The sequence below is a fragment of the Trachemys scripta genome, chromosome 14 (genome assembly GCF_013100865.1).
Source record: "Trachemys scripta elegans isolate TJP31775 chromosome 14, CAS_Tse_1.0, whole genome shotgun sequence".
Classification (NCBI taxonomy): Eukaryota; Metazoa; Chordata; order Testudines; family Emydidae; genus Trachemys; species Trachemys scripta.
The window spans coordinates 6,536,955-6,562,278 of NC_048311.1; the positions used below are offsets into that span (position 1 = coordinate 6,536,955).

Here is a 25,324-nt window from a genome sequence, read left to right on the forward strand (position 1 = left end):
AGACCTAGCTATGTTGACAGAAGAATTATGCCATCAGTATAGGCCTGGTCTGCACTTAAAAGCCAGGGCAGCCTCACTATGTTGCTCAGAGGTGTGAAAGATTCACACCCTGAGTGCTGTAGTTATGCCTACCTAATCTTCAATATAGATGCAGCTAGATGGATGGAAGAATCTGATACTTGGGAGAGACAATTACCTGCAGCAATAAGAAAACCCCTTCCATCACTGCAGGAAGTGTCTATGGTGCTCCATGGGTATAGGTACAGCACCCAGACCATGGGCTCACCCCCCCTGCTCCACCCTGAGTCCCTCCCCTCCACTCCACCAGTGCTCACCCCAAGGCCCCACGCCCTCTCAGCCTCTTCCCTCCGAGGCCCCACCTGCCTCGTGCTCAGAGGGGGAGGGGGCAGAGAGGAGTGAGCAGTGGCTGCGGGGAGGGAACAGAGAGGAATGAGCATCCTTGGGGGAAAGAGGCCGAGCGGGGGCGGGACCTCAGGGCGGAGTGCAGGTGAAGCGGGGGGAGGGGGGTTGAGACCACTGTCCGGGCACCGGGACCCGTTCTGAGTGTGAGCCCGGCACCATAGCACCATTGGTGGCATTGTAAACCTGGTACTGATAGCGCAGTAACATAAAAAAGCCTTTTGCTTGGGGAGGTGGTGTTCCTACAGTGACAGAAAAACCCCTTCTACCAGTGTGGACAGCATCTATACCATGGGTTTATGCGGACATAGCTATGCCAGTATAGTCTCATTGTCTGTTTTTACCTGGCGAGTACAATGACCATAAGAAGATATGGTGTGCATTTTGTATGTTAAGCCTGATTTAACCATTACCTAGCTTGCTAAAGTGATTTTGTTATTGCTTAACAGAACTAACATTGAGTTCATTATTGTCTTGCTGTGTGCATTCCTAAATTCTGCAACTGTACTAATGTGTCATCACATATGTGTGAGAGTTTCTTGTTTTCTGGTTACCTTTTGTTCTATTAACCTGCTAAAATTTAAGTACTCTAAATTTAAGTACAACGGAATACTCACCACTGGGAAGTTAACCACAGTATTTTGCTCACTCTCAACCCCTTCTTTGCACCTGGGCTACATATGCATTTTTGTGTGTGACAGTATTTGTGTGTGGGAAACACCTTAGATCTCTCTCTCTCCCTCTGATAACAATGCATTGTGTGTGTGAATGACAAGAAAACTTCCTCCCAGCTCCTAGCATTACTTCAGTCTTCATATGTGTATACTATAATTGCTATAATACTTGTCTACCCTGACTTTGATTGGGTTGAATATATCTAACTACAGAAGTTATTCTACGTGAATACCTCATATATTCAAACTGTTTTGCCTTTGTTTAGCTTAAATACTAAGAGCATTGAACTTTGTATTTTCTTATCTGTATATTAACTTTGCCAGTGTTTATACGTTATGGTTGTAGGTGCTTTCTCTTTGACAATCTTTATAGCGAGACTCTCTTCCCAACACAGATTAACTGAATGACATGAGCACCTCATTACATCTGACTTTGACACCAGTCAGCCTGAGTTCAACCTTCCTGGAAAGATACTGGAACAAATTATTAAACAATCAACTTGTAAGCACCTAACGGATATATGAATCATAAGGAATAACCAGCATGGATTTTTCAAGAGAAAATCATGCCAAACCAATCTAATTTGACAGGATTACTGGCCTAACAGATAGAAGCGGAGGAGTGGACGTGATATAGCTTGATTTTAGTAAGGTCTGTGACAGAGTCCCACATGATATTCTCATAAACAAACTAGGTAAATATGGTCTAGATGAAATTAGTATAAGGTGGGTGCACATCTGATGAAAGACAGGACTAAAAGTATTTATTAATGGTTCACTGTCAAACTGGTAGGGCATATTGAGTGGGGCCCCATAGGGGTCAGTCCTGGGTCCAGTACTAGTCAAGATTTTCATTAATGACTTGGATAATGGAGTGGAGAGTATTCTTATAAAATCTGCAGATGACACCAAGTTGGGAGGGGTTGCAAGCACTTTGGAGGACAGGATTAGAATTCAAAATAACCATGACAAACTGGAGATCTGAATTCAACAAGATGAAATTCAGTAAAGAGAAGTGCAAAATATTTCAGTTAGGAAGGAAAAATCATATGCACATCTACAAAATGTGGAATAATTGGCTAAGCGGTAGCACTGCTAAGAAGGATCTGGGGGTTACAACAGATCACAAATTGAATATGTGTGAACAACTCGATGCAGTTGCAAAAAAGGCTAATATCACTCTGGGTGTATTAACGGGAGTGCTATAGGTAAAACATGGGAGGTAACTGTCCCACTCTACTCAGCACTAGTGAGGCCTCTATTGGGGTATTTTGTCCAATTCTGGACACCACACTTTAGGAAAGATATGGACAAAGTGGAGAGAGCCCAGAGGAGAGCAACAAAAATGAGAAAAGATTTAGAAAACATGACCTATGCGGAAAGGTTAAAAAAAAACTGGGCATTTTTAGACTTGAGAAAAGAAAAGTGAGGGAGGACCTGATAACAGTGTTCAATTATGTTAAGGGCTGTTATAAAAGAGGACTGAGATCAATTGTTCTCCATGTCCACTGAAGGTAGGACAAGAAGTAATGGGCTTAACCTACAGTAAGGGAGATTTAGGTTAGATATTAGGGAAAAAAATTCTAACTATAAGGGTAATTGTTCACAGGAATAGATAGCCCCACCCCCCACTCCACCCCTTCCCCATGGTCCTCGCTCTGCTCTGCCCCCACCCCACCGCTTCCTGCCCCTGTCCCTGCTCTGCCCCAGCCCCGCCTCTCCCCATCCCTGAGGAATGCAGCAGGGCCAGGCCTGCACTCACCAGCAGCGGGCAGTGCAGCGGCCCCAACCCAGCCACGCTGCCAGTGAGTGCTGAGGGGCGATTCCCCCCTGCTCCCCGAGCCAGCCCTGCCCCCCCACAGAGGCCTGGGGCTACCCCCCCCACAGGGGGCCACATAGGGCCCCAGAATAGCTAGGAATGGCCCTGCATACCAATCCAGTGCCGAACCACAGATCTGCTGCTTTTAAAAAGAGCTGCATGCCATACTAGGTGGAGACCCTGCCCTCACCCCCAACAGCGCTGCAAATACTTCCAAGGAGCCTGAGTCACAGGCCCCTGCCATGAACAGTGAGGAGGATGAGGTGGATGATGAAGAGTATGGGAGACAAGCGACAGGGGGAATCCAGCCATGCAGCAAGCCAGTACCCATTTTTTCTTCCACTGCAGTTTGGCAGTACTGCCAGATGAGCACGGGGTGAGCCCAATGCTGGGGAAGAACCCCAAGTAACAGGACACATTTTTGACATAATTTACTCATGCTAGAAGAGATAGCAACTCTACCTCTCTTGGTTTAATACTATCTATTTTTCATTCCTCTCTAGAGTTGGGGGATCCACATGAAGCAGTTTATGTGCACAGGAATGTTCTGTGAATCCTCCTGAGAGATCTCAGTGAAACTTTCATGGAGGTACTCTGCAACCCTGTGCCAAAGGTTTCACCGCCAGCACAAGGAGCCAAGACAAACTGCACAAATGATGTACTAACTGCAGTGAATTTATGTCAACATAACTTGCGCTGACATAAGTTTGTAGAGTAGACATGGCCCAAGTATCAACCAAGAGTCTATCTCAGTTGGACTTGCTGAGAAGAGTTCATGGTCTGAAGCAGGAGTGCTGGAGCCCCATTGCTTCAGTCTACGGAGGCAGAGAAGCTGCAAGGTTTACCCTAGAATCATAGAATCTCAGGGTTGGAAGGGACCTCAGGAGGTCATCTAGTCCAACCCCCTGCTCAAAGCAGGACCAATTCCCAACTAAATCATCCCAGCCAGGGCTTTGTCAAGCCTGACCTTAAAAACATCTAAGGAAGGAGATTCCACCACCTCTCTAGGTAACCCATTCCAGTGCTTCACCACCCTCCTAGTGAAAAAGTTTTTCCTAATATCCAACCTAAACCTCCCCCACTGCAACTTGAGACCATTACTCCTTGTTCTGTCATCTGGTACCATAGAGAACAGTCCAGATCCATCCTCTTTGGAACCCCCTTTCAGGTAGTTGAAAGCAGCTATCAAATCCCCCCTCATTCTTCTCTTCTGCAAACTAAACAATCCCAGTTCCCTCAGCCTCTCCGCATAAGTCATGTGCTCCAGTCCCCTAATCATTGTTGTTGCCGTCCGCTGGACTCTTTCCAATTTTTCCACATCCTTCTTGTAGCGTGGGGCCCAAAACTGGACACAGTACTCCAGATGAGGCCTCACCAATGTCGAATAGAGGGGAATGATCACGTCCCTCGATCTGCTGGCAATGCTCCTACTTATACAGCCCCAAATGCCGTTAGCCTTCTTAGCAACAAGGGCACACTGTTGACTCATATCCAGCTTCTCAACCACTGTAACACCTAGGTCCTTTTCTGCAGAACTGCTTCCTAGCCATTCGGTCCCTAGTCTGTAACAGTGAATGGGATTCTTCCATCCTAAGTGCAGGACTCTGCACTTGTCCTTGTTGAACCTCATTAGGTTTCTTTTGGCCCAATCCTCTAATTTGTCTAGGTCCCTCTGTATCCTATCCCTACCCTCCAGTGTATCTACCACTCCTCCCAGTTTAGAGGCAGAGTGAGACCCCTTGGGTATCTGGCACACTGAAGGGGTTCCTCCAAGAGACTGTTCCAAAGCTGGGGGCACAGCACCAATCCTGTGCATCCATGAGAGTAGGTAATCTGCCTTTCTGAGAGGCTGTAACTAGATTGAATGCTTCTATCAAGCTAGCTGTGTCTACAGTGGGAGTTAGATTGACATAACTACATTGCAATTTTTTTTCTCAGCCCAGAGCAACATAGCTAGGTTGACCTAAGTTTTAAGTGTAGACTCTGCCTAGCTGTTTGAGTACCAGGCAGGTGTAGGTAGCTCTTTTTCACTACAATGCAAAGGCAGTGGGTTAATGTGTTAAGAGTGTACTATGGCATCACTCACAGAGTTAAGATTGCATTGGTATGTACCATAACTCTCTAGCTCTTGGTTTTCAGAGATCTGAGCTAGAAATATTTTAACTCTTCACTTCCTGGTTTCGAAAGCTTAAGTTTTGCTAAACTCAATATCATGGAAAGGCATGAGATACCATTGGGCAGCTCTAAGTCTGCATTGACACAAGGGTTTTTGTCAGTGAATTCTCTAGTATTTTAACAGACAGAAATCTTGTTTGTATGAGTTAGACCATTTAGACGGTAGTAATTATCATGTAGGTGTGCAGTTCAGGTAATGATAAGAGCTACCCCTCACATAGTGCTGTTCATCAGTAGATCTCAAGAAGGGAAACATTATTCCCATTACACACATGAGGAAACTGAGGCACAGAGTGGTGAGGTGATTTGGCCAAAGTTATGTTACAAGCCTGTGGCAGACCTGGGAATAGAGCCCAGGGTTTTTGAGTCCCAGATGTCTTTCCACTAGGCCACATAGTTGCTATGTGAATCCTAAGTGCCCCAATCTTCCCTATACTTTGATATTGTGGAAATGGGGCTAATAGCTGTGCTTTGAAACATTTGCAATGTGCAGTTGCTAGCAGGGCCAATGAGAGAAATCTCAGACATGGTCTGTGTCCCAAGAACTTGACAGTTTTATTACATGGCAATAACAGTAACATTAAGCACGTGAGAGAAGATTGGTGTGCCTGTCTCGTCTCCCATCCCCTACCCACCCCTGCTACATACAGCCCACCCTCTCACACCACCATTTCCATCCCACCCTCCCCTTTCCCCCCTACCCAGTGCTGAAGAGCCTGTGATATGCATCAAACGTGCCTGTTCTCAAGTTCAACTCTTCACCCAGTCTCAGTGTGTGTTCTTGTTACATGCCCCCAGCATGCCTGTCTCAGCTCCTGACCCAAAAGGGCTTTCCCAGATGCCAGCTCATGTAGGTAGCTGGGAGACTGGCTCTGACATCCCTAGATGGGACAATCTCCCCCCAGATCCTGGCTCATGTATGGGTGGAAAAAAGGGGTTTGGACACCCCTAGAGAGGCAGCCCCCCAGATCCTAGCACACACACATGGGATGGGAAATGGGCTCAGATACCCCAGAGGTGTAAGGAGCCCCTGAACCTGGTACAAACATGGGAGGGGAGAATGTGGGGCTGACAGGTGCCCCCACCCCTATTCCCTGCCCTGCCACCCTCCTCCATCTCACCCTTCCCAGGGTTCAACCTCTCCCCTTCCACTCCTCCTAATCCCCATCCCCTCACCCTGACCTGAGCCCCCAAAACACTCTCCCCTACCACCTTCTAATTATCCCTCCTCCCCTCACTGCAGCCCCAAACCCCTCTCTCCCTATTCCCCCCCTTCTACCCCATAATATTTCCTTCCCCTCACAGTAGTGACACATATAATTTATTTTCTTTTCAAAAATAGCATAAGCGCCTTCTGAATCTCCTGCTGCACTCAGATTACAATTCCCCAAAATAAAATAAAAACCTCTCTTTGACAGAGGCAAATTGTCACAAGATGCCTCTGATGTTTCCCTACAGATTTCTACCCACAGCTGGGTTTTAATTTACACTGGAGCAATCGTCAGAACATTTTGCCTTGAGCCACACAGCTGCTGGAAGTTGCAGCTGGCTACCAACCCCCTGGCCTCTCAGACAGCACACGCACAGTGCGATCCATTTGGTGTGGGAATGCTATGCACACACCTAACTTGAGAGCTAAACTCTCACTAATACTGTTTTCAGTTTTATTCCCCCCAGAGGGATGGTCCGGTCCATGCATTCTCGACTGAGACTCTTGTGCCAGAATCAGTGCCTTGGTTTCATATCTAGCTCTGTGCAAAGAAAATTGGTAAAACCCATGAACCTTAAGAAAAACTGCTTTTGGGGGGTGGTATCTCAGGAACCGATTTTTCAATGACCCCACATTTGGATCAGTAATCCCACCCCATGTCCTGAGTATGCACACCACATTTCATGGCAATCCAAGTAACTGTGCAGATTTTAGAGCACTTACAAGAGTCAAACTATACACAGAAAGCTGCTTTAATCTTAATTATAACTCAGACCTGGTGGTCTGCTATAAAACTGCATTAATCATTGTAGTATCTGAGCACCTTCCAGTAGCATATTAATCACATAACTTAACATCTTTCATGTGCTGTTGGTTCTCTTATCCTCTCTCCAGGATGAGGTATGTGCTCAGTGGAGGTTGGGTTTTTTTGTGTGTCTATATACATGGCATTGTGCATTTAAGTTAGAGAATGCAGGTCAATGAAATGTGCCTGGCATTTGGCATGGAAGACAGTAAGGTTTGAGATGGTCCTTAGCTGCTTGGAGAGTTCATTCCACAGTCTCAGACCAGTCAACAAGAGAGACCATGTCATGAACACCCGAGCTTTACCCTTATTGTTGAGAGTTCCATTGTGCCAGAGGGGTGACGTTTTCAACCCCAGTTTCGATCCCGGAGCTTAAGGCAGTCTTTTAGATCTCTACAAGGAGCACCATGGATAAGGACCAAGGCCTTGGACTTGATTCACTATTCTATGCGAAGTCACTGTCGGAAGCAAGGACAGGTGTGATGGGCTCGCTTTAGCTTGTGTAGTTGAGGAGATGCACTGCAGTGCTTCTGTACTAGTTGCAGTTTCCTACATGCAGTTCTATAGCATTGCGGTACTCCACGCAAGAAGTGACAAAGGTGTAAATAACTGAGGCTGGGTCTTTGTAGTCTGCTTGCCAACTAGGAACTATAGAAAGCATTACTCATGGACATTGCTACGTGAGAGCTCAGCATCAGTGATGATTTCCAAAAGCACTCCTAGACTGTGAAATGAATTGCCCAATTGTGGGTAGGAGCTGATCAGTGGATGTTCAGAGCTTCTCAGGAAGTAATAATCGAATTCCCATCACAACGTGGAAATCTTATCTCAGCCTTTTGCTCTGCATGCCTCTGTCCCAGAAAGGTGATTACATTCTTTGCTTTAATAACTATTCCATGTCCCCAGTATATGGCCCCTCCGGCCTGGCCTGACACGCTGATGTTCATGGGAATCAGCAAAGGTGTTACTCACTTCACCCCTCCCTAGGGTTTGCGTCCTCTGTGGATTCTCTGATGCCTAATAAAGGCTGAGCTGTACCGGAAGTTTTTCCCGCACTCGGGGCATTCATAGGGTTTTTCTCCCGTGTGGATTCTCTGGTGTTCATTACAGGTGGATCTATCCCGGAAGCTTTTCCCACACGTCAGGCATTTGTAGGGTTTTTCTCCTGTGTCGAGTCTCTGGTGCCTAACGAGTTGCGTGAGCTGACGGAAACTTTTCCCGCACTTGGGGCATTTATGTGGTTTCTCTCCCGTGTGGATTCTTTGATGTTTATTAAACGTTGACCGATCCCTGAAACTTTTACCACAGGTCAGGCATTTATAGGGTCTCTCTCCCGTGTGGATTCTCTGGTGCGTACTAAAGGTGGATCTATCACTGAAGCTTTTTCCACACTCATGGCATTTATAGGGTCTCTCTCCCATGTGGATTACCTGGTGTGCAGTGAGGGTTGAGCTACAACTGAAGCTTTTCCCGCACTCGAGACATTTGTAAGGCTTCCCTCCTGTGTGGACTCTCTGATGTTTGGTGAGGTTTGAGCGCTGGCTGAAGCTTTTCTCGCAGTCAGGACACTTATAAGGTTTTTCTCCTGTGTGGATTCTCTGGTGAATAATAAGGAATGATTTCCAAGGGAAACTTTTCCCACAGTCGCCGCACATGTGAGATCTCTCTTCTGTGGAAACTCTCTGGTGAACAGATTCTTTGATTTTTCTGACTCCTCTCATCCTCTGCATGGATTTATCCCGTCTCTCCTCTTGGTGGTTTCCCTGCTGTCTCTCTGGCCATTGCTGACTCTTATGGGCTTCTCCCCACTCAGGACTCTGGGAAGCATCTCCTTTGGCTCTTCCCAATGCCATCCCATGTGGCTCCAGTTGTTCAGAACCTTCCTGCTGAGGGTTCTCCTCCTTGTTCTCGTTCACCATCTCCTCAACTGCTGGGACAGAGAGAGAATCCAGACAGGAGTCAGTCCCTGTGCCGGGAGAAAGGGAACCTCAGAAAAGGGAATGAGAAAGGGGGGAACAAACCAGAATAAGTGGTGGGGAGATGGAAATATGAGTATCTGACTCCCCGCCAAAAAACCTTTCCTTACTGGGGAGAGGGAGAGGAGATCAATTCTGCCTTCGTTCCATTACAATATCAATGTGGAGAGGGACTAAAAGGCTGGATAGGATTGGTGAAAACCCATGAGTGACATCTGTCACGAGAATATAGAAATTGGTTTCTGAGTCCGTTCAGTCAATTCCTTACCCATGTGGACATCTTTCAGGATCTCCCTTTCCTCGTAAACCTGGAGATCAGGGACCCACAGCTCCTCCCCTAGTTCCAGCTGGGAGCTCACGTCAGGTTTGGAAATTGGAAATCCTGTTTGGGGAGCAAGGAAACATGTGTTGATCTTGTTCATTAAGGTCAGTGCTGTTACTACTTCCAGATCCAGGATATGAGTAGTCCACCCAGATGGGCTCCTTCCTCTCCCCACCCCCACCCTAAAGGGACTGGGCTATAAATCGTAAAGGACACTTTCTGGAGCAAAGGTTCATCCATTCTGCCTAGGAAATGGACCTTACTTATTCCCTTGGGGAGCTAAGAAAATTTGTTACACTCTCTAGGTATCGGGGCTACAATTAAGGCTCTGTCGCTGCCAATTATTCCCTCCTCCTTCCCCTGCAACACATATGCCCACATTCCTCCAGAACACAAGCCAGAACAGGAAGATATTACAGGGGGCTTATCTACCTGGTCAGTAAGCCAGAGTGTGACTGTAGCACACCAGCTGTTGTGCACTAACTGTCTGTGTGGACCCTGCTACCATGCACTGAAAGTTCTGTAGTGTGCTTTCAGGTACTGCTCTCAGTCTAGTGTGCAGAAGCAGGGTCTACCCACCTATTTAGAGCACGGTACGGTGCTGCACTGTAGATTTATACCTTGACTTGCTGATGTGACCCAGTGACCGCTTGGTGTCAACTGGCAGAGGGCACAGAGTGTACTTAGAGTTTTACAGGGGTCCCCTGGGTCAGAAATGTGCATAACTGCTTACCACAGTCTCTACTGAGATCCAGTTACCCACTGATTATTGTAACCCTTGTGAGATGTATGCACAAAGTTGTGTGGCTATACTGACAGATATGTGTAATTTACGGTCTTGGAGTTAGGGCAGGTCACCAGGAGGTGACATGTCTTGGACAGGTTCTTTTCAGGCAGGAGATTACAGACTTATCTCCCTCTCTGGTTATACATGCATTGTCTGCCTCGCAATGGAAGCCAATCTGCAGACTGAGCCAGGTGCCAGTCGAAAGGTTGCACAATCTAGGAGAGAGCAGAGGGGTGCCCTGTTTATGGGCAAAGACACAGAATTGTTAGCGTACAACTGGGAGCACAAGGAAACACACAGGATCTTTCACCAAGGAGCCAAACTAACCGTGTGTTTGTCCTAAGGAAGGAGGGTCACAGCCAATGTTACCTCTAATTTTTCCATCCATGTGCGGAATAAATTTTATGTGCAGATGTGTGCCACCAGTAGAAACAAAAAACCTAGATATATATTTTTAAAAAGTTACTAAAGGGATAATTACTCCAACCAGGGCAGGTTAGGCATTTTAGAAGAATTAAATTTAAGTGTAAGAGAGAAATAAAAATTATGAAATGCACAGACCAGTCAAAACATTAAAATAACCCACTTTGAAAGAATAAAATTATAGAGAATATATGTGCGTTGCAGGAAGTAGCAAGAAGTAACAACAATAATACAAGTATGTGTTGGGAGGTGAGTGTGAAAGAGACACAGAGAGAGTGTGTGTGTGTGAGAAAGAGAGAGACAGACAGTGTGAGAGTGTGTGTGACAGAGATACAGAGACAGTGTGTGTGTGTGACATAGACACAGTGTGTGTGTGTGTGAGTGTGAGACAGACAGACAGACACTCAGAAACAGTGCAGGCTAAGCCAGGCTGTGTCCCTTCTCCCCTGCTCGGAGGAGATGGGGTACAGGGGCAGGGGGACACCCTGACATCAGCACCCTCCTTTCCCCGCCCACCCCTCCGCACAGCCAGCAGGAGGATCCTGGGAGCAGTTGCAGGACAGAGCAACGTGAGGGGAGGGGCACCTGAACATATGCTGCTGGCTGTGCGCACTCTGCAAATCAGTTGGGCAATGTTTGAATCTCTCCTGAGCAGCTGCGCAAGCGCGCAGCTTACACGGAACACAGATCACAGCCAGCCAGGCTGTAGGATGCTGAAAGGACTTTGAGTGAGCATCACTCTTTAAGACATGAGTGTATCTAATTCATTAAGGCTGTGGCTTTCAAAGGGACCCAAGAGAGTTAAACATCCAACCCCACTGACTGCAGTGTCTGGGCCCCTTACAAATTTCCAGTCTTAATCCCTCTGGTCCCCACTCTCCCCCTATGAAATGGAGATAACCATCCACTCCCCGACCGTTTTCTCTTTTTAGATGGAAATTGATTGGGAGCAGGGACTGTCTCTTCCTGTGTCAATGTTGGTGCCCAGAATGTCAGGAAGGGGGGGATCCAGTGGTTAGAGCTTTGGCCTCAAACTCAGGAGATCTGGTTCAATTCCTTGCTCTGCCACAAACTTCCTGGGTGACCTTGTGAGCGTCACTTAGACTGTCTGTGCCTCAGTCCCCTATGAGTACAACAGGTGTAACAGCAGCTCCCTATTCCATGGGGCAAAGGGATAAATATGTTAAATACTGCGAGGTGCTCAGGTAGTGGGGACCCATATAAGTACCATTATGGCACAATCAGCCCTGATGTCCATTGGAGAGGGCAAGTGCTGTGGTAATTAAAAATCTGTCTCCTGCACCAGCAGTAGTAGCATAAGGTTTACATGAATTCCTGCTTACGAAGGGTCTCTCCCTGCTCATGTGTAATCCATCACCAGCTTTCTCCATCCCTGCGCTGCTGTTGCAGGCCCAGGAACATGGCGGGTGAGACAAAGGGACATCTCAATACCAACTGGCAGAGGACACACAGGGTGCATAGGGTTGTACAAGGATCCCCAGGGGCAGAGATCTGTACAACAGTTCACTGACGGATAGGCGTGTGAGGTTTCTACCAAAGGCCAGTAGCCTACTGGTCATCATCAGAGAAATTACGTATCTTTATTGAAAAATTATGTTTGTAGCGCCTTGGAGTTAAGGCAGGTCACCAGGGAGGAGACATATGTTTCTTTCAGATAGGAGCTAATTGTCACCCATCTCCCTGTCTGGCCATTTATGTATCATATGCCTCACTCTGTATGCCTCACACCGTATGGCTGTTTGCGTACTGAGCCAGGTGTGAAATGGAGAGATTGTGAAGTCTACAAGAGGAGGAAATCTACAGGTAGAAAAAACAGCAGGGAGTGTCCTGTTTATGACTAAAGACAACAGACTGATCTGGCTTATCTTGGAGTGCACAGAGATGCTCTGAATCCTTCAGCTAGGAGGCAAACTGACGCGCACTTGTCTCATGAGAAAAGGGTCACAGCCTGCCTAGCTGTAAAGTGCTGCAAGGATTTTGGGTGAGCTGTACTTTACCGAACAGGAGAGAATCGTGTTAAGTCCCGGCTCTAGAAGGCACGTTTTGATTTTATTTTCTATGGAACTATTTGTTTCCAATATTTCTACTTGCTTTGACTTGGAAGCATCACAGCCATGCATTAACTGTCTAGAAAATCACCACTAGTCCATGTCCCACCCCAACAAAAGCAGAACAGGAAGTCATTTCTTAAGACTGTGAGCTCTTTGGAGTGGAGATTGTCTCTGTGATGGGTGCACCAGGCCCTTTGAGGCCCTCTGCTAGAGGCCCCATGGTCCTACCATACCCCGCTCCAGGAAAGGACCAGCAAAGGTGGGTTCTCCAGGCCTGCCTACAGAGGCCACAGAGAATCATAGAATCATAGAATATCAGGGTTGGAAGGGACCTCAGGAGGTCATCTAGTCCAACCCCCTGCTCAAAGCAGGACCAATCCCCAAATAAATCATCCCAGCCTGGGCTTTGTCAAGCCTGACAAGAAGCAGCTAGTCAGAGCCCACCAGGCTCAGATAAAAGGAGCTGCAGGGGCTGAGCAGGGCAGTATCTGGCTGGGACCAGATGGGTAAAGACAGGGGCTCTGCTCTGGCCAGAGGACCTTGGGAGGCTGCATTTACTGGAACTGGAGAGAGAGGCTGAGACTGTAACCCTACGGTAATGGGAGAGGTAAAGGGCCCAGGTAAAACAGGGAGTGGTATGTGGCTGCTGTTTATAAGGTCCCTGGGTTGCCACCTGGAGTAGAGGGCAGACTGGGTTCCCCCGCCAGCCACTGGCAAAGTGGCCTAATCCAGGAGCAGGGGACAAGACTCCTTGAGAGGCCCCAGAGAAGGAAGGAATTGAATGCGCCCAGAGATGGGACTTGAGACCTTCCCCCCCATCTATGAGACCCGCTCTGCCCACACAGCATCCTGAACCAAAAACCAACCTTCTCCTCTCTTCTTCTACTGTAGAGAGCTACCCCACAGAATCATTCAGACCATGAATCACATCCTCCACCCTCACTCTGCCCCAGAACCCAGCCCGTCTCCCTGCAAGGGACCATCATTTCAAAAGGCTCAGCCATGTCCAGGAAGAAACACCAAGGACAGCACCCTCCTTCCATGAATTCAGCACAATGGCATAGGAGGTAGCCCTGAAGGCACTAACAGCAACTGGACCCAGCCCCATGACTCTGGTCCGTGCCCTTCCTGGCTGGTGGAATAGAATCGAGAACATTCGGGGCCTCCCACTAACACAGCTGGCTGGGGCAGACTACAGACAAGACAGAGGGGAAGCACATTTGAAAATCTGGCTGCTGGGGAGTTGGCAGGGCTGAGGCATGAGACATGTGTTCATCTGTCAGACGGCAGAGGGGTCAGAGGCACCAAAGGATGGAACATTCCTTAGGAAGGGGGGAGGGATACAGAGAATCTGTCCCTCTTGAAAGCCTCAGTTGTAGGAAGAGTAGCATGATTGTTACATCCCTGAATTCCCTGTCCTAATGGGGTGTGTGTGGAGGTCACAGGCTTTCACAGACAGGAGCTTGGGACTATCGGGGCAGATCCCCCTGAGATCGGGGGATCCATGAAGAACCCTGCACAGAATCTGACGCCGATGCTTCAGAGACACACATACACACACCAATTTTTAATGCCCGAGGGGGCAGGAATCCTTACCCAGTGAGGTCACAGTCTCATAATTCTCCTGCATGACGTCCCTGTAGAGGGCTCTCTGACCTGGGTCCAACAGAGCCCATTCCTCCTTGGTGAAATACACAGCCACCTCCTTGAAGGTCACCAGCTCCACTGCAGCCATGTCACTTCCCTGTTACTCAGGAGTGTGGGATAACCTGGACTGGGACCTATTGCAGAGCCTGTCAGGGCGAGAAGGGAAATTGGGGCTATTTCCAAAGGGGCTTCAATGCATTTCGGACTCTGATTCCCACCAGGCTCTTTCCCTGTAGACTTTGCATGGCTGGGGAATTGCTTAAACCTACTGTGTGTGGATTTTAGCAGGTTCCTAAGTGCCTCACAAGAACCACAATAGGCACCTGACCTACCAGCCTCCCGGAGAGGGGATCCCAGCTGTGGTTCCCAAGCAGAGATAGGTGCCGCCTTGCAGTCTGGACTGAGGCCCCTATCTCAGAGAGGGGTGGGCTTTGGATACATCCCTGTCATCAGCATCTCCATGGGCTAGCTCAAGCAGCTGCTCACCTAGCATAGGGGCCTTTGTGGATCCCACTCCTAGGCCACTATCTCTGCCCAGTCACTGTATAGGGAGTCTGGGCACCTCACTCAGTTGTGTGCATTCCATTGTTACTCTAGTGATTGTTTACATGCCAGGAGGTGTTTGTGACAGAATCATAGAATATCAGGGTTGAAAGGGACCTCAGGAGGTCATCTAGTCCAACCCCCTGCTCAAAGCAGGACCAATTCCCAACTAAATCATCCCAGCCAGGGCTTTGTCAAGCCTGACCTTGAAAACCTCTAAGGAAGGAGATTCCACCACCTCCCTAGTTAACCGATTCCAGTGCTTCACCACCCTCCTAGTGAAAAAGTTTTTCCTAATATCCAACCTAAATCTCCCCCACTGCAACTTGAGACCATTACTCCTTGTTCTGTCATCAGGTATCACTAGAACAGTCTAGATCCATCCTCTTTGGAACCCCCTTTCAGGTAGTTGAAAGCAGCTATCAAATCCCCCCTCATTCTTCTCTTCTGCAAACTAAACAATCCCAGTTCCCTCAGCCTCTCCTCATAAGTCATGTGCTCCAGCCCTCTAATCATTTTTGTTGCTCTCCGCTGGACTCTTTCCAATTTTTCCACATCCTTCTTGTAGTGTGTGCGGCTCAAAACTAGACACAGTACTCCAGATGAGGCCTCACCAATGTCGAATAGAGCAGAATGCTCACATCCCTCGATCTGCTGGCAATGCTCCTACTTATACAGCCCAAAATGCCGTTAGCCTTCTTGGCAACAAGGGCACACTGTTGACTCATATCCAGCTTCTCGTCCACTGTAACACCTAGGTCCTTTTCTGCAGAACTGCTGCCTAGCCATTCGGTCCCTAGTCCGTAACAGTGAATGGGATTCTTCCGTCCTAAGTGCAGGACTCTGCACTTGTCCTTGTTGAACCTCATCAGGTTTCTTTTGGCCCAATCCTCTAATTTGTCTAGGTCCCTCTGTATCCTATCCCTACCCTCCAGCGTATCTACCACTCCTCCCAGTTTAGTGTCATCTGCAAACTTGCTGAGAGTGCAATCCACGCCATCCTCCAGATCATTAATGAAGATATTGAACAAAACTGGCCCCAGGACTGACCCTTGGGGCACTCCGCTTGAAACCGGCTGCCAACTAGACATGGGGCCGTTGATCACTACCCATTGAGCCCGACAATCTAGCCAGCTTTCTATCCATCTTATAGTCCATTCATCCAGCCCATACTTCTTTAACTTGCTGGCAAGAATACTGTGATGCTCAGCGTCGCAACTCCCCAGCCCCTTTGTGCATCTGGGTGCGGGAAGTTACTGAGAAGATCCCTTGATTGCTCTTGGCCTGCACAATTTCAGAATCGAAGGAGCCACTTTGGGGGATCCCCCTGACACTATCCCCAGGGCAGCATATTCCCCAGCAGTGCAGGGACCAGGCAGAGGCAAGAACTGGCTTTTCCCCTCCCTGCTCCTCACCTTGTTCCAGGAAAGTCAATCTGCCCCGGGGTGCTGCAGGGAAGGGGGCTGGGCAGGGCTGGGAGCTGGGAACCTCCTTCCCCACTGATTGCTCCTGCTGCCCCTTCCAGTCTCTATCCCTGTCTCCCTCTCGCCCCCTCTCCCCTTCCCTCGGGCTGGGAGACTCCCGGAGCTGGCTCGGCTCCTGCAGGCGCTCAGGGGAGCAGAGCCTAGGGGGGTCAAGGGGGCAGAGCCGAGGGCGGGGGGTGTCAGGGAGGGCAGCAGCTCTGGGAATCGCAGGCTCCCGCCCCCCGGCAGCAGAGCTGGGGCGAGAAGGGGCCGTTGGTGCAGAGTCACTTTCCTGCCCCGCCCCAGCCCTTTCCCCGAGTCTCTCCCCTCACCTGCAGGCTCCGGCTCAGGGGCTGGTGTCGGCAGAGCCCAGGGCTGCCCCAGGGGCTGGTTCCAGACCCCGGAGAAAGTCCCCCCGGCTGGGCACAGAGGGGCGCTAGGGAAGGTCTCTCCCCGAACACACCCCGCTGGGCAGCAGTACCGGCTTAGCCCGGGCTCCCAGCTCACAATGGAGGCGGCAGCAATAGCGTCTGACCTAGGAAGTTCAGCCCCTGATCTGCCGGGCAAAGAGAAACACAGAGAGCCGCTAGCCCTCCCTTAGCAACAGCCAGGGCCCTCTGGTGGCCACAGCTACTGAAATCCCCTTGCTGGTTCACCTGGTGTAGATCCATTAAAGATGGATTAAGTCAGATTCCTTCTCTGTAGTGTAGTAAACTGCTCCACGTAGTAATGTGCTACCAGTAGCAGTTATTGATAGGTATGGATTGTAAATTAATGGAGATATCCTATCTCCTAGAACTGGAAGGGACCTTGAAAGGTCATCGAGTCCAGCCCCCTGCCTTCACTAGCAGGACCAAGTACTGATTTTGCCCCAGATCCTTAAGTGGCCCCCTCAAGGATTGAACTCACAATGCTGGGTTTAACAGGCCAATGCTCAAACCACTGAGTAAACTGCTATTGTAGTAAACTGCTACCTGATGTAGCAAATGCCCACAGGTAGCAGTTTCTTGCACTATAGTATATGTGATATTGCTACGTGCAGAAAAATACTATCTGTAGCAGTTACTGATCCGTATAGATTGTAAGATGCTACTTAATTTTTACATACTTGAAAACTGTTATCATGTTTCAATCTTCCCTCATAGGTCACATTTTCTAGACAGTACATTTTTATTTCCTCTCTGGACTTTCTCCAATTTGTCCACATCTTTCCTGAAATGTGGCACCCAGAACTGGACACAGTACTCCAGTTGAGGCCTAATCAGCGCAGAGTAGAGCGGACATCCCAGAGTGATGTTCTGGTTTTTTTTGCAGCAGCATTACACTGTTCACTCATATTCAGCTTGTGATCCACTAGGACCCTTAGATCCCTTCCGCAGTACTCCGTCCTAGGTTATCATTCACAAACTTAATGGCATAGAGAGTACACTTATAATCTCAATCATCGATTAAGATTTTGAATAGAAACATATCCAGAACAGATCCCTGGAGAACCCCACTTGTTATGCCCTTTCAGCCTGTGAATCACTGATAACTACTGTTGGAACTGTTTTCCAACTAGTTTTGCACCATCTTACTTTAGCTCTATCTAGGTTGCATTTCCATAGTTTGTTTATGAGAAGGTCATGGGAGACCAAAAGCCTTACTAAAGGCAAGATAGCTGGGGTGTGATGGACACAATGGCTTTGTTTTACATCCTTGCTGCAGGGGCTGATTACAAACCAAATGGCCAGATATCTATCTGGTGTCAATCAGCCTAGCTCTGCTGAGTCCACTGCAGTGATGGTCTGTTTACACTATCTGGGATCTAGTGCCTATGACTTATACAACCTGGGGATCTGAGCCATTGACTCCAATGAAGAGTGGCTAATTTACACCAGTTGGGAATCTAACCTCATTGATTCCAGTGTAGCAACATCAATTTACACCAGGTGGGGATCTGCCCTCATTGATTCACGTGGAGAGACACCAGTTTATAGTAGACGGGGATCATAGAAGATTAGGGTTGGAAGAGACCTCAGGAGGTCATGAACCTCCTGCTCAAAACAGGACCAGCACCAACTAAATCATCCCAGCCAGGGCTTTGTCAAGCCGGGCCTTAAAAACCTCTAAGAATGGAGATTCTACCACCTCCCTAGGTAACCCATTCCAGTACTTCACCATCCTCCAAGTGAAATAGTGTTTCCTAATATCCAACCTAGACCTCCCCCACTGCAACTTGAGACCATTGCTCTTTGTTCTGTCATCTGCTACCACTGAGAACAGCTGAGCTCCATCCTCTTTAGAACCCCCTTCAGGTAGTTGAAGGCTGCTATCAAATCCCCCCTCACTCTTCTCTTCTACAGACTAAACAAGCCCAGTTCCCTCAGCCTCCCCTCGTAAGTCATGTGCCCCAACCCCCTGATCATTTTTGTTGCCCTCCGCTGGACTCTCTCCAATTTGTCCACATCCCTTCTGTAGGGGGGAGCCCAAAACTGGATGCAATGTACCAGATGTGGCCTCTATGTGCCAAATAGAGGGGAACAATCACTTCCCTCGATCTGCTGGCAATGCTCCAACTAATGCAGCTCAATATGCTGTTAGCCTTCTTGGCAACAAGGACACACTGCTGACTCAGATCCAGCTTCTCGTCCACTTTAATCCCCAGGTCCTTTTCTGCAGAACTGCTGCCTAGCCAGTCAGTCCCCATCCTGCAGTAGTGCACGGGATTCTTCTGTACTTGTTGAACCTCATCAGATTTCTTTTGGCTCAATCCTCCAATTTGTCTAGGTCACTCTGGATCCTATCCCTATCCTCCAGCATATCTACCTCTCCCCCCAACTTAGTATCATCTGCAAACATGCTGAGGGTGCAATCCATCCCATCATCCAGATAATTAATAAAGATGTTGAACAAAATCGGCCCCAGGACCAACCCCTGGGGCACTCCGCTTGATACCGGCTGCCAACTAGACATTGAGCCGTTGATCACTACCCATTGAGCCCAACAATCTAACCAGCTTTCTATTCACCTTATAGTCCATTCACCCAATCCATACTTTTATAACTTGCTGGCAAGAATACTGTGGGAGACCATATCAAAAGCTTTGGTAAAGTCAAGGTATATCTTTATATATATATATATGCTAACTGTGTACTTCCTGGTTTGAGTCTGAAATGCCTTAACTCTTCATGTCCTGGTTTTCAGAGGTTTGAGTTTTGCTGAACTGGATGTCCTGAAAGGCACGAGATATCACTGGGTGTCTTTAACTCTGCATTAACAAAGCTTTTAAAAGTCAGTGGCTTGCCTAGGGTGACCAGATGTCCCCATTTTATAGGGATAGTCCTGATACACCTCTACCTCGATATAACGCTGTCCCCCCCCCCCCCCCCCCCCGGAGCACTGCTTTACTGCGTTATATCCAAATTAGTGTAATATCGGGTCGCATTATATCAGGGTAGAGGTGTATTTGGGGCTTTGTCTTATATGGGCACCTATTACCCTCCACCCCCATCCCGATTTTTCACACTTGCTATCTGGTCACCCCGGGACTGCCTAGTTCTCTTTTTGTGTAAAAAAAAAAAAAGTGTTAGTGGACAGTTAGGCAGCTGTAATTATCATGTAGGTATGGCACTCAGACACTGTTGTGAACCGGTAATGATGATACCACCTAACTTCACATCGCCCTTTTCATCAGTAGATCAAACAGCATAATCTCCATTGTACACACAGGGAAACTGAGACAAAGAGATGTGAAGTGATGTGGCCACAGTCATCTCATTGGCCTGTGGCAGAACTGGGAATAGAGCCCAGGGTTTCTGAGTCCCGGTCCAGTGGTCTTTCCACTAGGTGCTACATGAAACCTTAGTGCCCCCATCCGCCATACATTTAAATTTTGTGGAATGGGGAGAATGGTCATGCTCTGAAATACTTGTAATGTGCAGTTGCTAGCAGAGCTGATACATGCTCCCAGCATGCCTGTTCTCAGCTCCCCACCCAGAGGGCAGGGATGCCAGCTCATAGGGGTAGCATTGCATGGGAGACTGGCTCTGACCTCCCTCCAGAGATAAAGACCCTCTCCAGATCCTAGCTTACATAAGGTAGGCAGAGAAAAGGACTCAGACTCCCCCAGAGGGGCCAGGGACCCCAAGATCCTGGCACAAACACAGGGGTATGGTGAGAGGCTCAGACACCCCAGAGAGGTAAAGACTCCTGGAAAACACATGGGACTGGAGACAGTAGGACTGACAGGTCAAATGCCCCTACCCCTATTCCATGCCTCCTGCTCTGCCACTCTCCTTCACCTCACCCTTCCTCTCCCCTTCCACTCCACCTAATCCCCATCCTCTCACCCTGACCTGAGCCCCCCAAGCAAGCTCCTCTACTATTGCCACCCTCTTCCGCCCCCAATTCTCCTCCCCTCCCAGCAAACATTCACATGTGTAATTTATTTTCTTTTCAAAAACAGCATAAGCAGCTTCTAAATTTTACGCTACATTCACATTACAATTCTCCAAAATAATACTACTACCCTCTCTGACAGAGGCAGATTGTAGGAAGATGCCTCCTTTGTTTCCATTCAGATTTCTGCCCATGATGGGGTTGAATTTCAAGTGTCCATGTGTATTTCAGGAGCAATAGCCAGAACATTAGCTCTTGAGCCACAGAGATCTGGTGAGCTGTAGCTGGCTAGCAACCCTTTTGACTTCCCAGGCAGCACATGCCCAGTGTGATCCCTTTGGTGTGTGAGGGCAAGTCACACTCTCCTTGAGAGCTAACCTCATGCCATTTTCAATTTTGCTTCTCTCCAAGGGTGGGGTGGTCCATGAACTCTCTGGGGGTAACCCCTGAGCAACTGAGACTCTTGTGCCAGAATTAGAGCCCTGGTTTCATCTCTAGCTCTATGCAAAAAAAAAGTTGGTAGAATCCATGAACCTTCAGCAAAGTTAGTTGGTTGGTTTGTTTGGAAGGGGTGTGGGCAATATTTTGGAAACCCTTTGGTCAAATGACCCCAAGTTTGGATCAGTAACCCCACCCTGTGTCCTGAGGAGGCATGCCATGTTTCAAGGCAATCCAATTAACGGTGCAGATTTTAGAGCACTGAGAAGGGTCAAGGTTAAACAGAGACTTGGGTTTAATCTTAACGATATAGCAGATGTGGTGGTCTGTTCCAATACTGCATTCACCACTGTAGTATCTGAGCACTTTCCAGCAGTGTATTAATTGCATAACTTAGCATCTGCCATGTGCCATTTGTTTTCCTATCCTCTCTATAGGATGAGATCCTGCTCACTGGAAGTTTTGGGGTTGTTGTTTTTTTTTAATATACATGCCATTATGTATTTACATTAAAGAAGGCAGGTCAAAGAAGCATGCCTGGCACTTGGCATGGAAGGTGGAGAGGTCTGAGAGGATCCTTCATTCCTTGAGGAGTTCATTCCACAGTCACAGACCAGCCAATGAGGAAGTCCTGTCTCCTCAACAGATGAGCTTTACCCTTATGGTTGAACGTTCCATTGTGCCAGAAGAGTGAAGTTTTCAAACCTGGTCTTCATCCAAGAACTTAAGGCAGTCTTGGAGCTCCATGGATAAAGACCAAGTCCTTGAACTTGATTCAATATTCTATGGGAAGCCAGCGCAGAGAGCAATGACGGGTGTGATATGCTCGCTGTCAGATGTGTTGCTGCAGTGCTCTCTAGTTGGAGTTTCCTAAGCACTGATAGTTTCATACCCAGGTACATCACAGTGATGTAGTCCAGTCAAGTGGTGAGAAATATATAAATAATTGAGGCCAGGTCTTTGTCCACCAGGATGGGATGGAATCTCCTTGCCAACCAGGAATTAGAGAAAGTGTTACTCAGAGATGCTGAGAGGTCAGCAGCAGTGAGGAATCATAGAACCATAGAACTGGAAGGGACCTTGAGAGGTCATCTAGTCCAGTCCCCTGCATTCATAGCAGGACTAAGTATTATCTAGTCAATTCCTGACAAGTGTCAGTCCAATCTGCTCTTAAAGATCTCCAATGATTGAGATTCTACAACCTCCATAGGCAATTTATTCCGGTGCTTAACTACCTTAACAGTTAGGAAGTTTTTCCCAATATCCATCCTAAACTGCCCTTGCTGCAATTTAAGCCCATTGCTTCTTGTCCTATCCTTAGAGGTTAAGGACAACAATTTTTCTCCCTCCTTCTTGTATCAGCCTTTTATGTACTTGAAAACTGTTGTCACCTCTCTTCTCTAGACTATACAAATCCATTTTTTTTCCAATCTTCCCTCATAGGTCATGTTTTCTAGACCTGTAATAATTTTTGTTGCTCTTCTCTGGACTTTCTCCAATTTGTCCACATCTTTACTGAAATGTGGTGCCCAGAACTGGACACAATACTCCAACTGAGGCCTAATCAGTGCGGAGAAGAGCGGAAGAATTACTTCTCGTGTCTTGCTTACAACACTCCTGCTAATACATCCTAGAATGATGTTCACCCTTTTTTGCAACAGCGTTACACTGTTGACTCATATTTAGCTTGTGATCTACTATGACCGCCAGATCCCTTTCCGCAGTACTCCTTCCTAGGCAGTCATTTCCCATTTTGTATTTGTGCAATTGATTGTTCCTTCCTAAGTGGAGTACTTTGCATTTGTCCTTCTTGAATTTCATCCTATTTACTTCAGACCATTTCTCCAGTTTGTCCAGATCATTTTGAATTTTAATCCTATCCTCCAGAGCACTTGCAGCCCCTCCCAGCTTGGTATCATCTGCAAACTTTATAATTGTACTCTCTGTGCCATTATCTAAATCATTGATGAAGATATTGAACAGAACTGGATGCAGAAGTGATCCCTGCAGGACCCCACTCATTATGTCCTTCCAGCTTGCTGTGAAACACTGATAACTACTCTCTGGGAATGGTTTTCCATCCAGTTATGTGCCCACCTTATAGTAGCTCCATCTATGTTGTATTTCCCTAGTTTGTTGATGAGAAGGTCATGTGAGACAATATCAAAAGTCTTACTGAAGTCAAGATATAGCAAAGAGAATGCCTAGATTATAGGATGATCTTCAGAGCTCCTTGAGAATTAATAATCAAATACTATCCCAGCATGGGAAACTTGCTCTGCATGACACTGTTCCAGAAAGATGATTTCATTCATTGCTTTAATAACTTGAACATGTCCCCAGTACATGGCCCCTCTGGCCTGGCCTGACCTGACCCTCTGGAGTTAGTTGGAATCAGCAAAGATATTATTCACTTTGCCCATCCCAATCCTAGGGTTTGTGTCCCCTGTGGATTCTCTGATGCCTAATAAAGGTTGAGCTGTGCCTGAAGCTTTTCCCACACTCTGGGCATTTATAAGGTTTTTCTCCCGTGTGGATTCTCTGGTGTTCATTAAAGGTGGATCTATCCCGGAAGCTTTTCCCACACGTCAGGCATTTATGGGATCTCTCTCCTGTGTCGAGTCTTTTGTGTCTAACGAGTTGTGTGAGCTGACAGAAACTTTTCCCACACTTGGGGCATTTATGTGGTTTCTCTCCCGTGTGGATTCTCTGGTGTTTATTAAAGGTTGACCAATCCCTGAAACTTTTCCCACAGGTCAGGCATTTATAGGGTCTCTCTCCTGTGTGGATTCTCTGGTGCGTACTGAAGTTGGATCTATCACTGAAGCTTTTTCCACATTCGTGGCATTTATAGGGTCTTTCTCCCATGTGGATTAGCTGGTGTGCAGTGAGGGTTGAACTACAACTGAAGCTTTTCCCGCATTCAAGACATTTGTAAGGCTTCCCTCCTGTGTGGACTCTCTGATGTTTGGTCAGGTCTGAGCTCTGGCTGAAGCTTTTCTCGCAGTCAGGACACTTATATGGTTTTTCTCCTGTGTGGATTCTCTCATGAATGATAAGGGCTGACCTCCAAAGGAATATTTTCCCACAGTTGCTGCATGTGTTGGGTCTCTCTGCAGTGGGGACTCTCCGCTGAATAGTGTATTTTATTTTCTCGACTACTCTGCTCAAGTGACTGGATTTACCCTGTCACTCTTCTTGGTCATTTCCATGATACCTATCTGGCCTGCACTGATTCTCAGGGGCCCTTTTACACTCAGGACTCTTGAAAACATCACTATCAGCTCTTCCTGATACCGTCCAATGTAGTTGCTTCCTGATACCTTCCTGCTGAGGGTTCGCCTCCTTGCTCTCACTCACCATCCCATCACCTGCTGTGACAGAGAGAGAATCCAGACAGGAGTCACTCCCTGTGCTGGGGGGGGGAAGGGAACCTCAGAGAGGGGAACAGGAAAGGGGGAAGAAACCCAAATAACTGCTGAGGAGATTGTAGAATCAGTACTGGCTCTCCCCTCAAACCTTCCCAACAGGAGAGAAAGGAGGTGATCATTTCTGTCTCCTCACCCCATTTCAATACTGATGTGGAGAGGGGCTAACAGGTCAGACAGGACTGGTGAAAACTCATGACTAACGTCTGTCATGAGGATAGAGAAATTGGTTTGTGAGTCAGTTTAGCTGATTCCTCACCTGTGTGGGCATCTCTCAAGATCTCCCTTTCCTCAGAGACCTGGAGACCTGGGACCCACAGCTCCTCCCCTTCTTCCAGCCAGGAGATCATGTCAGGTTGGGAATTCAGGAATTCTGTTTGGGGAGACAGGGAAACAAGTGTTGATCTTGTTCATTGAGGTCAGTACTTCCAGAGCCAGCACAGAATCATAGAATATCAGGGTTGGAAGGGACCTCAGGAGGTCATCTAGTCCAACCCTGTCAAGGCTGTATCCCCACTTTGACCTTTAGGGTACAAATGTAGGGGCCTGCATGAAAACTTTTAAGCTTAACTACCAGCTTAGCTCTGGTCCCGCTGCCATCATTTCCAATGGATTCCCTCCCTGGGAAGCCTTGAAAAACCTTCACCAATTCCCTGCTGAATACAGATCCAAACCCCTTGGATCTTAAAACAAGGAGAAATTAACCTTTCCCCCCCCTTCCTCCCACCAACTCCTGGTGAAT

The 25,324-nt window shown here is 47.7% G+C and overlaps 2 protein-coding genes across 2 annotated transcripts in view; both read right to left on the reverse strand.

Moving 5' to 3' along the window:
• Positions 1–25,324, reverse strand: part of LOC117887172 (zinc finger protein 501-like) — a 1,015,593-nt gene that overhangs the window by 958,654 nt on the left and 31,615 nt on the right. The gene's annotated exons all lie outside the window — the stretch shown is intronic.
• LOC117887597 (zinc finger protein 91-like) overlaps positions 7,222–25,324 on the reverse strand; it is a 75,999-nt gene continuing 57,896 nt past the window's right edge. Inside the window, exons 10-13 of the mRNA XM_034790242.1 lie at positions 24,842–24,955; positions 24,452–24,525; positions 23,587–24,340; positions 7,222–8,760 (exon numbers count right to left, since the gene is read on the reverse strand). Of these exons, the coding sequence (XP_034646133.1) occupies positions 8,087–8,760; positions 23,587–24,340; positions 24,452–24,525; positions 24,842–24,955 (1,616 nt within the window). The 3' untranslated portion in view covers positions 7,222–8,086. The remainder of the gene's footprint in view (positions 8,761–23,586; positions 24,341–24,451; positions 24,526–24,841; positions 24,956–25,324) is intronic.